This window comes from Lissotriton helveticus, chromosome 4_1 (assembly GCF_964261635.1).
Source record: "Lissotriton helveticus chromosome 4_1, aLisHel1.1, whole genome shotgun sequence".
NCBI classification, from domain to species: domain Eukaryota; kingdom Metazoa; phylum Chordata; class Amphibia; order Caudata; family Salamandridae; genus Lissotriton; species Lissotriton helveticus.
The window spans coordinates 2106491437-2106504022 of NC_136063.1; the positions used below are offsets into that span (position 1 = coordinate 2106491437).

The 12586-nt window shown below is 44.4% G+C and overlaps 1 protein-coding gene across 1 annotated transcript in view; it reads left to right on the forward strand.

The window, feature by feature from the left end:
* COL4A5 (collagen type IV alpha 5 chain) overlaps nucleotides 1–12586 on the forward strand; it is a 433650-nt gene that overhangs the window by 283992 nt on the left and 137072 nt on the right. Inside the window, exons 31-33 of the mRNA XM_078688785.1 lie at nucleotides 3302–3469; nucleotides 4989–5078; nucleotides 6781–6927. Coding sequence (XP_078544911.1) covers nucleotides 3302–3469; nucleotides 4989–5078; nucleotides 6781–6927 — 405 coding nt within the window. The remainder of the gene's footprint in view (nucleotides 1–3301; nucleotides 3470–4988; nucleotides 5079–6780; nucleotides 6928–12586) is intronic.

Consider the following 12586-nt stretch of genomic DNA (forward strand, 5'->3'; position numbering starts at 1 on the left):
TGGTGACCAATCGTGCATACAACTCTCTGCATTGGTGGAATCCACAAAACCTTTGCAAAGGACAACTGTTCTAAGAGCCTGTACCAAAAATAATCCTGACAACGGACGCATCCCTGATAGGGTGGGGAGCCCATGTCCTCCACCACACAGTACAGGGCTTATGGACCACGCAGCAGAAAAAAATGCACATCAGCCTACTGGAGCTGATGGCAATTTTTATGGCCAGCCTGTGTTGATCCGGACGGACAACATGACCGCGATGTACTACATACAGAAACAGGGAGGAACACACTCTCCACAGCTGTCACATCTGGCTCAAAGCAGGTGGAAGTGGGCCATTCAAAGAAACATTTTTCTCATGGCCGAACACCTCCCAGGCAAGAACAATCAGAGAGCGGATCTACTCAGAAGACACAGCCAACAGATGCACGAGTGGGAGATTCATCCCACAGTGCTTCAACCATACTTCCAACAGTGGGGACAACCAGAGATAGACCTGTTCGCCACAAAAGAAAACACAAAATGCCAGTACTTCGTCGCAAGGTTCCCACACCCGCAGTCTCAGGGCAATGCGATATGGATGAACTGGTCAGGCAAATTTGCCTACGCTTTTCCACCAGCACCGTTGATACCGCTAGTAGCACGCAAACTGCGCCAGCACTCCATGACGCTAATTCTAGTTGCTTCAACATGGGCGAGGCAACCGTGGTACACCACGTTCCTAGAACTTTCCGTGGTGCCTCATCAAAGACTAAAGCTAACACCCAGTCTCTTAACGCAGAGCCATGGAGACATTCAGCACCCAGATCCACAGCAGCTGAACCTTGCAATCTGGCTCCTGAAGTCATAGAGTTTGGCTACCTAAACTTACCTCCTGACTGCATGAACATTATCAAGGAGGCAAGAAGACCTACCACAAGAGCATGCTATGCTGCAAAGTGGAAACGTTTTGTCATTTACTGTAAAAACAATGACATAAACCCACTAGACGCATCAACTCAAAATATCATATGCTATCTTTTGCACCTACACCGCTGCAATCTAGCCTATACATCTATAAGAATTCACTTAGCTGCCATAGCAGCTTACCTTCAAAACAGGCAACACCTTTCCCTTTAACCGTTCCCCCAAGGGCGCATTCAACGCGCACAATGGGGGCATCCATAGCTTTCCTAGGTAACATCCCTCTAGAAGAAATATGTAAAGCAGCCACATGGTCTACCATACATACATCATACATTCACAAAACACTATTGTGTGGATGTACATTCCAAACAGCAAGCTGCTGTAGGACAGGCTGTTCTAAAAACTCTGTTTCAGACTGCTGCAGCAGGCAAAGGTAGCCACCGCTAAGGGAGAGACTGCTATACATTCTATGCACAGATATGAATTCAGCAGCCCACATGCCTCGAACGAAATATGCTACTTACCAGTATGCATCTATTCTTGGCATGTAGGGCTGCTGACATTCATATCGCCCACCCTCCTCCCCGGTGCCTGTCGCAGCTGTAGCATTCATTCTAACTCTCTTTTTCTTGCATGGACATCCATTACTGTACAACACTCCACCTCTGCCACAATGGCGAAAAACAATCTAAGGTTGGAGAGGATGCCCATGCGCACTGTAGTCCAGGGGAGGAGCCACCTATCTCGTGATACTTCGAAGACTCTTCCAGGACAACAATGTGCAATCATCCGGGCCCAACACTAGGCGGCGATCTATGCACAGATATAAATCTCAGCAGCCCTACATGCCAAGAACAGATGCATACTGGTAAGTAGCATATTCCTTATCCTGTCTTACAGAGTATTATGATAGTAGTTAACACTGACCGCAGTTTTTTCCACTGCTCTGAATTCATGGGGAGAAATTCAAGTTATTCAATTTTGATGCCCAGAATGGGTGAAAACAAACAATATTACGGTGTTATTCCCCATTTTGAACTGCAGTGCTCCTAATGAGCAGGAATTCCGCGCCACGGCAGCATTATTTTCTTGGGTGGTGTTAACATACATTATTACCTTGAAGCTCGGAATGAGGCCTGCAGTGCTATTAATTTAATTGCATGAAAATCGAGTTCAGATCTAGCAAATCATTGGAAGGAAAGGATGGATGCAGGTGTTAATTTTGTTCGATTTTGCATCTTGAAAAACCTACCCAATTATATAGTCACAATTTCAAATGTTGGGTGTGCATTTAATATATTGTCCGGTTGGTGTTGTTAAGAAACGTCACAAGCTTTTGTGAACCAGTTGTGCAACATTTGTGTTCTATTAACATTGATCTTATACTATCTATTGTAATATATTTTGAGAGGAGGTAGACCAAACTGATGGCCATACGGTGCTGTCCAAATCTTGGTATTATAGCAAGTAAATTACTTTCTCTGCCAAAACATTTCTAGGCACATTTCCTCTCAGAAATCTTTTTTGAAAGATCATGCCTTCTGGTTCCCATATATCAAAGGCAGCTAGTACCTTGGCATTATTTAGTTTTATGTCACCTTTATGACTGCTTCAGGGTACTCAAACAAGCCAATCGAAACACATATTTACATAAAACAAGTCTTTGCCTCACACTGCCAAACTGGACGAGCTTTTTTCCAAACTGACAAGCTGAACTTAAAGAATCCAAGTGAAATACAGATGTGCTCTTAATTAACATATACATTTCCAGATGTGCTCCTAATTAACATATACATTTTCAGATGTGCTCCTCATTAACATATACATTTTCAGATGTGCTCTTAATTGACATACATTTTCATATGTGTTCCTAGTAACATACATTTTCAGACGTGCTCTTAATTGACATATACATTTTCAGATGTGCTCTTAATTGACATATACATTTTCAGATGTGCTTGTCATTCACATATACATTTTCAGATGTGCTCTTCTTAATTGACATATACATTTTCATATGTGCTCCTAATAACCAAAACATTCTCAGATGTGCTCTTAAATGATATATACATTTTCAGATGTGCTCCTAACAACATATACATTTTCAGATGTGCTCCTAATTGACATATACATTTTCAGATGTGCTCTTAATTCACATATACATTTTTTCCTAGTTCCAATCTAGAGCCATGTACATCTGCAGATAAGTTTTGTTTATCTGTTCGATTAAGGACAGATAAAACAAAAGTTCTACTAAATTTTAAGTAGGGCTCTTATTGTTTTATTCCACTGTAATTCTATAGCACAAGCAAACATGGCTCTGCAGATGTGAAGGAGAAAATCCGAGCTTCCTGATGAATTGGTAGAGATTTAACATTATCCTGTTATGATCTAGGAGTTCCCGGAAATGTGGGTGAGAAAGGCGACCCTGGACCTCCAGGGTTTGATGTACCAGGACCCAAAGGTGAACCTGGCAGCCCAGGGTTTCCAGGAGAACGCGGCTTTTCTGGTCCTCCAGGTCTGTCAGGACAACCAGGACGAGGTGGCATACCAGGCTCTCCGGGTGAGTTCCCCAGTTCCAGTAATGCAGTTAGCACCATTATAACTGTACGGAGCATTGTGTTTTGGGTAGCATGCTTTGGGAGGTACAAGGAAGGAATATTTTCACCATTAACATCACCGGAGAGTTTTCCCTAATTGAGATTATTGTGTTTTAAATGGGCAACTAGACTGCACGAGAGACGAAAATCCTGTTTCCAAAATGTTTTTATCCATGTGTTGTCATGCTTATGATGTACTCAAAATATGCAGTAGTAAAATCATAATGTGTATGTAAGGATTGTTTACGTTTTAGGAGCTCACATCCGATGTTGGTTAGACCGATTGGTTAGACCGATATTGGCTCCGGTCGGCGGTCCCGACACCGCAAATATCATACCACCGCACATGGTGCAGTCGTAATCTCCCATTTCTCAATGGGCGCTCGCGCTGCAGTCGGAAACTGGCCGTAGCACAAGCTTCTTTAGAGAAATGTGAGTTCCTGTTAATCTCAGCACAGCGTGGCAGGCACCTCACATGGTGCTGGGATTAACAGGGGGCGCCTTTGGTGCCCCCCAGGCCCTCAACCTGAAGCCACTTATGCATGGGGGCCCTGTTAGGGGCCTCCAAAGTCATTTTCGACAGGCTTTTCATGTCTGAAAGCCCGACATGAAAAGCCTGTCGGAAACTGACATCATAATCCCCGCAGCTGAAACGCTGTCCATGTGTGCCCTCCAACTGGCCAATGGGCTCCTTGAGCCCGTTGGAAGCCAGTCGGTCCGACTTGCCGGTTCAAACTCTGACCGCCTACATTGTAATTAAGCATTCAGACTTTTAACCTATGATGTCGGTCGGTGAGCCCCTGATGAGCGGTCGGAGGCTCGCCAACCGACATCATAATAGGGCCCAAAGTGTTCAATTTGTCACAAGGTTCAAAGGGTGAGTATTAGTGATGTTTCTGTAATAAAGGATGAGCAGCTGGGGGTTGGGGATGTTGGGGAGACTGCCTATTCGGCATTAATCATTGTTGTAATGATGCTGTATAAGCATTGCTACACTATAGACTTGATGCAATGTATATTAATCTTCTGAAAATCAAAAAAGAAGATTTAAGAGAAAAAAAGGTTCAAAGGATGAGTCCAAGGGTTTTGTACATGTGCGAGGCTGTTCAGCTGGAGACACACGTACATTCCCTCATTTTGCCCACTCATGCTGGTTCACTCTGCAGGGTTACCGATTATATCAATCATAGATTTCATCCTATTTCTCATTTAGACCTAAAACACCATATGCAGTCTTACATGCCCCTTTATCTCATAGGTTTCCTTTTTATATCAAGAAGATTCATAATTTGAGGTTTAAAATGGTTTAACATGTGAAATGATGTATTTGCTTTTGGGGGTGCAGTCTTCTGTGATTTCTTTTGGGGTGGTAAAATAGTTCCATAAGGAGATTGGCACATAGCTCATTGTTGAGGTGCATCATTTTATTAACTCATATTTATTCATCATAATGTTCATGCTCTTTTATCTTCTCTGCTGCAGGTACGAAAGGTGACAAGGGCATAATGGGAAATCCAGGTCCCGATGGGCCCCCTGGCCCTACTGGAGGTCCTGGCTCTCCAGGTCCTAAAGGTAATAATAGTTGAGATATTTTGAGTTCTATAATCTGAACATTCAAAATGTATGTCTTGCTATGTTGAACGTCACCATCTTGTTACTCAGTTCCCGGATCAAATGTAGGTGTAGTTATGAGATTGTGGAAACTGATGCACTGGTGATGAGGTCATGAAATGTATCATTCTTATGAAGAATTCAGCACTTAAACTGTTAGGCGTGCATTTGGCACTGTGCGCATTTGCCTTAATAGCCACCCAGCATGGCTCTTAAGTACGGTGCAGGTATTCTTAGGTCAAAACACATCACCTGTGAATACATTTATTCCAGGTTCAGGCCAAGCTTTTTTGTCCAGATTAGTCTTTTTTAGAATCGATAATTCTAACTCCTGATTAGACTTTGGTGGCACCAGATAACATCAGTCTGATCCTATATGTGGTGACCTGGATAGGTCAAATCTAGCCCAGGTCTGACTTATCTTTTTTAGTTTCCACAAATATAGAATGACAAAATTGCTGGTAGTATCTGGGAAGACCAAAACCTTCTGTTAATGACCTTGCCTACAAGCTGAGAGGCAAGGGCATAGCCACAAAATTAATATGCCCCCAATGATGAGCCAAACTACTTAGCTTACAGAACCAGTAAAGTGAGTGGCCCTAATACTTTGAAGAGCGACCCTTTTATACTCCATCTTCATCCAGTGGCCCTTTCATTTTATTCATTCACCTTTTAACAGATTCCATCCATCCATTCCATTAGCCCTATCACTCAGCTATCTATACTTTCTTCCCTTCCATATTCACGTCCTTGCTTTCACTAAATTTTGTCACCATGTATCTATTCATTCTTTCACAATTGCATCTAGCCTTTCACTCTTCCATGTCTATCCTTTTACCAAACTGTCCCTTAACCCTCCTGCCAATTGTTTCAGAAGTCCTTTCACCTTCACCCAGTCGCCCATTCTCCCTTCATCTTTTTCACCCTCCTTTTCTTAATTTCACCCATCCTAGCGACCTTCCACCTACTCCATTTTCCTTCCTTTAACATTTCTTTACTTATTTTCCTCCATTCTCTCTAGGCCTGTTCTTTCGTTCTCCCCATCTTTCTGCCTCCTTACTTTCTTTTGCTTACTTTTCTCTCTCCCATTCACTGTTTCTGTTTGCCATTCAATGTATTTTTCTCCATTTTCATAATTTCTATTCTTGTGTCTACTTTTCTGAACAAAGCACCCCCCTTCACCCTGAACATGATATTTATGAACTATTTGTCTGCAGACTTGCAGACAGAATAGGCTTATAAACAACTAATCTGCATTTTAGTGGGACCCAGTTTTCATCCTTTCTGGGTAAGTGTCGAGCCGCTGCTTTAGCCGCTAAAGGGACGGGCAGAGATGGAAATTGGTGGTGTATATACCTGAAAGTGATAACGCAAGGGCTTCATTTTGAAGACGAATTCAAAGGGGTACCCGGTCTGCTTGTCATCAGCGCACACTTGTATATAAATGTGTATATGCTATGAAAACTGAAAGTGCACCAAGGCTCCATAGTCCATGAAACCCTAGAGGCAGCCACCATTTAATTCGGAGAGGGAAGAGAACTTGTGAAAAATTGTAAGAAACTGTGGCCAAGATTTACATTGGACCAGTGTAATCCCATATAACTAGTTTTGCTGTTGAACCCAAGTAGCTGTGTGTTGATTTTTCCTTGCACGATTATTTTAGGTAATGAAGGTTCACCAGGGAGGACTGGCCCTGAAGGTCCTGGTGGGCAAAGCGGTCAGAAAGGCGAGACAGGCTTGCAGGGTCCTCCTGGAATCGGATCTTTGGTTGGGGGGACTAAAGGAGACAAGGGAGAGCCCGGCACACCCGGTAAGACTGCAGTTGAGGCTGCTGCTTATTTATATGTATTTTGATTGGAGGGGAGAAAATATGCATCCTGATGGGTGTACATGTACAAAATGTTGTTAATGTAGCAAACACAAGCCAGATAATTGGATTGTGTATGTGACTGGAAGGTATGTGCATGCTAGGTAAAAGTCATATTTTGGGTGGTCTCTTTTTTATAAGTACGTAAATACAACATTCACCTACATTAAGAAAGGCAATTTTTAAATGTCTTCTGTCCACCTAGAATATCAACTACAACCAATCAGAGGTTACTACATATTGTATGGAGTCTTACCTTTATTCTCTACTGTATCATCACCAGACATTGTACCTGCTCAGGTTTAGATTTAATATAGCCCATCTCCTGGTCTCCTATCCAAGAGACAGCCATAAAGAACTGGGCCTTGAGTTAGTCCCCTGTAATTCCTGGTCAGAACAATCTATGTTACCTTTCTTTCTTTTTTTTTGCAAACTACCCAGGTCCTTGAACATTAGTAGGGGCAGACCAGCTTTACTGTACTTACAATTGCTGTAAACCCGATGTTTGCATAATGGTCCACAAATTCATCTCAGCTGCAGTAAGACTAAGGAATATGGTGGACAAGTAATGTACTGTGATTTATGTATTTAACTTGTTTTTAGTCCTTCTGATGAGTTTTAGATATTGATTATTGAACAAGGGGCTGGGCTATTTTTCTATAGTCTTAATACTGTAAGTTCCTTTTACGCATAAGTAACTTTATTATTCCGATTTTTCATACCAGAATACTTGTTTGTTACTGCTAACTAACTTTTTCACAGCACATGTCACTTCATGAAGTGGGTGAGTGTCTGAAAAGTTTCAGCGTTCTGTCCATCATCTCTTTGTGTTTGCTTTGTTCACCCTAAGATGGCAGGGTATGCCCGTACGTGGGTCCCTTGCTCACTTTGCCACTGGATTCAAGCGGTAAATATCATTTACAACAATGTTTACACATTGCATGCCATTACAACGTGGTCATTACAATGACTGCGCTGTTATATCGCATGCCATTACAACTCAAGTCTTTACAACGACTTGCTGTAACGGGGCACTGGATTTTGGAATAGTATAATTTACCATTTCAACTCCAGTCTGTGCAACAGTAAGGAAGGTGAAAACGCCTGAACCAGTCGAGGAACAGGAGAAGGAAATCTAATATTTCGAGGGCGAAGGCGACGAGGATCAGCAGTCCTACCGGGACTTGACATCCTCCGGGGCACAAGACTTGGAATGGCATGATCTCGACGCCGAATCGCCGGAAGAAGGGGTAGACACAAACTCTTTGAGGCCTTCACCACCAGACGACATAGGGATTTACAATATGGTCGTCCAAAAGGCTGCACAGACGTATGGGGTAAAGATGGAGGAGAAAAAGCCCAATGCATGTTTTCTCCTAGAAATTCTACTGCCTCAACAAAGTAGGAGTCAATTTCTGCCCATGCTCCCTAGTGTGCTGGACCAACGAAAAGATGTCTTAAAAGAACCAGCAGTATGCAAAGCTGTGACTCCAAGTCCGAAGAAGATGTATAAACATTCCTCAAAGGATCCTGCATACATCCAAGGGTCAGTACCAGCTGATTCCATAATCACAGCAACGGCTAGGAACAGGGCCAATGTAACCACCAATGCCAGACCACCTCCAGACCAGGAGAGTAAAAGGATGGATCTCACAGGGAGAAAGGTGGAGAGGAATGCGGCAATCGCAAACTGTAACTCCCTGATCAACAGGCACGCATACCAGCACTGGGAGGAAGGGGGGCAACTCCTAACGCATCTACCAGACAAGTACCAACAAAGAGTGGTTCACCTGGTAGAAGAGGGCAAAAGCATGGTGAACACATGCTTGAAATCGGCCTTGGATGCTGCAGAGACGTCCAGCAGACTAATGATGATAGGAGTGGCCGAGAGAAGACACGTATGGCTCCGAATTTCTGGATTCAAGCCAGAGGTGCAAAGCAACATCCTGAACACACCTTTTAACATAGCGCAACTGTTTGGCACACCAGTTGACGACAGGTTAACACAGTTCAAGAAGGACAACGAGACAGCAAGGTCCATGAGAGCGCTGCAGTTCAGAGGGATGAGAAGGGGTACGCCCACAAGAAGACCAAGTGGTGGGGGGGAACGTGCCTACCACATCGCACCAAACGTTTCAGCAGGGCTATCAAGGGAACAACCAAGGCCAGCAGCAGCAGGGCCAGCAGAAGCTGAACTGACAGCCCAGCCCCGGGGCCAATCCTTTCGAGGGCGCGCAAACAGACGAGGACAGACACAAAGAGGAGGCCATCAGCCTTCCTCCAAGTGACTTCACCATGAGGCTAACGCCCACCCTAGCAACACCTCAGGATGGGCACAAAGACTTAAGAAAGAGCAGCAACTGGACGTTCCACGACAAACAGTACCTCAAACACACAACACAAGTAGGGGCAGAATAAGAGACTTCATCCAGGAGTGGAGGAAGGTCACAACAGACAAATGGATACTAAACATCATACAATACGGATACTGTATAGAGCTAGAGAAACAACCTCCAAACAGAAAACGAAGAAGCAAAGCACACTCAGCAAAGGAACTTTCGCTCTTGCAACTAGAGGAGCAAGAACTGCTCAGCAGATGAAACCCCTCCTTCTCCTGTTTCAAAAGGGACCTGAAACTCCATCTCCTAAACAAATACTTTTATGACCAATGTCAACCTACCTAGACTACTATATCTCTCCCCGGACATTCAAGGGTAGTGGATGACCGAACTATGTCATTCTCACCTTTTTCTTTTTATTGCTCTCTCCCCCTCCGCTGCACTTCATATTTATCTCTCTTGCTGTATTTTTGTCTTTGGTTTGCTTCCTTACTGCCGGCCTACTATGTAATGTAATGTCCTTCTACTGTTTACTGTGTGTATGTAAAGCACTCTGATACCTACGGGTTAAGCTAGCGCTATATAAAACTTTTAAAATAAAATAACAAGCATTTACAATGCAATAGGTCTTGCATTATTAAAGTTTGAGCTATTGGTGTTGCATTACTTAGCAATGCCAAACGCAGTTGTGAGAGTTTGAGCTATTGGCATTGTAAATGGCAATGCCTTTTATATACTTGTTGGTTTTTAAAACATAAATAAAAGGCATTGTCATTTACAATGCCAATAGCTTCTGTTTGGGTTGGTTCTGTGAATTTTATACCAGTGGCCCGTGTTTATTATTACACTGCACTTCAAATTTCGATATTTTAAAAATATATTGATAAATATTTTTTTAACTAATATGTTTCTGCTTTTATTGAATTTCACTTGCCTAATGTGGTGTTTCTGTGCAACCTTGCATTGTCTTTTTCACGTTCTGAACAGTATCGTTGTCTTCCAAATGTTTGCCACACACAGCACATCATTAGTGTGAACCGTGTGGGAATGTTTTGATTTCACATTTTTTGTCCCTGTTCTTCTGTTTGAGCCACTGACACATGTTCCAGGAAAGATGTCTCGAGACACGCAGCAAATGTAAACACTCCTACCCTTTCTTTTAAGCAGCCCTCCCTTCCTCCCTCCTTCGGACATTAATCTATGCTGTTTTTTTCTGCTTTTGGAACAAATACTTAAGCTGGCTGCGATGCCGCCTCGGTCGTGTGTGGCGGTGGACATCTATCTGTTGAATGGGCCGTGTCACACGGTAGCAGTCTCTGCTGTCAGGCCCGTGTTTTAGGCAAACACTGAGGCGCTTATAAAGGCAGGGGTCAAGTACAGCTTGGTTCCACTCTGCGCCGATTCACCTACCGGAACGGCGGGGCAAAGTGACGTTCAATGCTCGAGGCGGCAGAATGGGAGCACCATGGCTGCCGGTGGCCTGTCCCACCCAGGGGCCAAGGTCACCGCATGCCTGGGCGGGAAACCCTGTGAAGCCTCCGTCATAGCGCACATCCGACAATTCCATTGGAGACATAGAAAAAGTGTATATGTGTATGTGTGTGTTTCCAACCTCATTTCTTTTGTGTCTGTGTGTGTGCGTGTGTTTGTGTGCCTGTGTGTTTTTGTGTGTGTGTGTTACAAACCTCATTATTCATTGTGTGTGTTTGTGTGTGTGGGGGCGCATGTGTTTGTGTGTGATGTATGTGTGTCAAACCTTATTATTCATTGTGTGTGCGTGATTAAAAGGAAAGTAAACTTAACCCCGTTTGCTGTATTGCGTGTATCCGGCCCGGCTGTCTTTGTTTGAGACGAACAGACTTTTAGGGTGAAACGCTCTCTCCTCCCGCAGCTGCTTTGAACAGCAAAGGAGCCGGGCTTCACCGACTAAACGGGCACGAATGGCGGCCGGTGTGTCCGCGCGCTCTGGACACCATGTGTTAAGAAAGTAAACCCTATCTTTTATTTGGGAAAATATTGGCATACTCTTAAACTTCATTAGGGTGGCTGACAGCAAATATACAGGCCCCCAACGTTGATTAGGCTCGTAGAAAAAATAGTGCCTCACCATCTCGTCTGGACCGAGGCTGGGTCCGGCGTCCCACTACCTTACATCATAGGGCAGACTGCATAAATGAAACCAGCGGCACCGATCGCTTTTGTAAACAAGCGGGAGTTGTGTGCGATCGTGCGCGGCTAACGTCAACGGAGCGGCCTCCTAACCAGTTACCAAAAATATCATTGCACGATGAATTGCACAAACCATACAACTATGCCACAAACAAGCAGGGCAACTGTTACAAGGAGCAGCTCATGCTCACTCAACAATGAAGAAAGGAGCAACAATTGCGTTTCTAGCTAACACACCAATTCAAGACATTTGCCAAGCTGCAACATGGTCTTCAGTGCACACGTTCACTAAGAACTACTTGTGAGAAAGTGCCATCTTTCTTGCATTGATATGCCCCCACTTTTTTCTGAACTGCTGATGTGCTTTGACTGAGTGTGCCCTGGGTTCCTGCCATCCAGGTACCCAGGGCCTGTGTTCCTTCCCTAAAACTATGCTGAAACAAAAGACCCAATTGGCATCTCTGGCCACCTGCCAGCCGCTAGTAAATGGTATCCTAGGTACCCAGGGCATGGTGACCAGAGAAGACCCCTGAGGGCTGCAGCACTTATTGTGCCACCCTCGGGGACCATGTACCCTGGCACCCACACACTGCCTTTGCAGGCTGAGTGCCTAAGTACAGAACTAAAACAAGAGTCGACATGGCACACATCCCTGTGTGCCATGCCCACAGAACCCACTGCCCTGGCATACTTCTTTCACCCCTCTAGCTGGGTGCCCTATGCCAGAGGTGAGGGCACAGGTGCATGAGCCCTGTACCCCAGGGCCATTCCTGGGCACTGTAAGTGCAGTGATGCCATTAAGAGTATATGGTGCTGGGAGGTTGTCATTACGAACTCCACAGCACCATAATGGCTACACTGAAGACTGACAAGTTTGGTACCAAACTTCTCAGCACATTAAACCTGCACTGATGCCAGTGTGGGATTTAATATAAAATGCACCAGAGGGCATCTTAGAGATGCCCTCCAAAACCTGAACCAACAATCCACGTCTAGGCTGAGTGGCTGCTGAGGCTGCCACACAGCAGACATGTTGCTGGACCCCTGGGTGGAGAGCCCCCCGCTCTCCTGGGCCTGCGACAATGCACATCCTG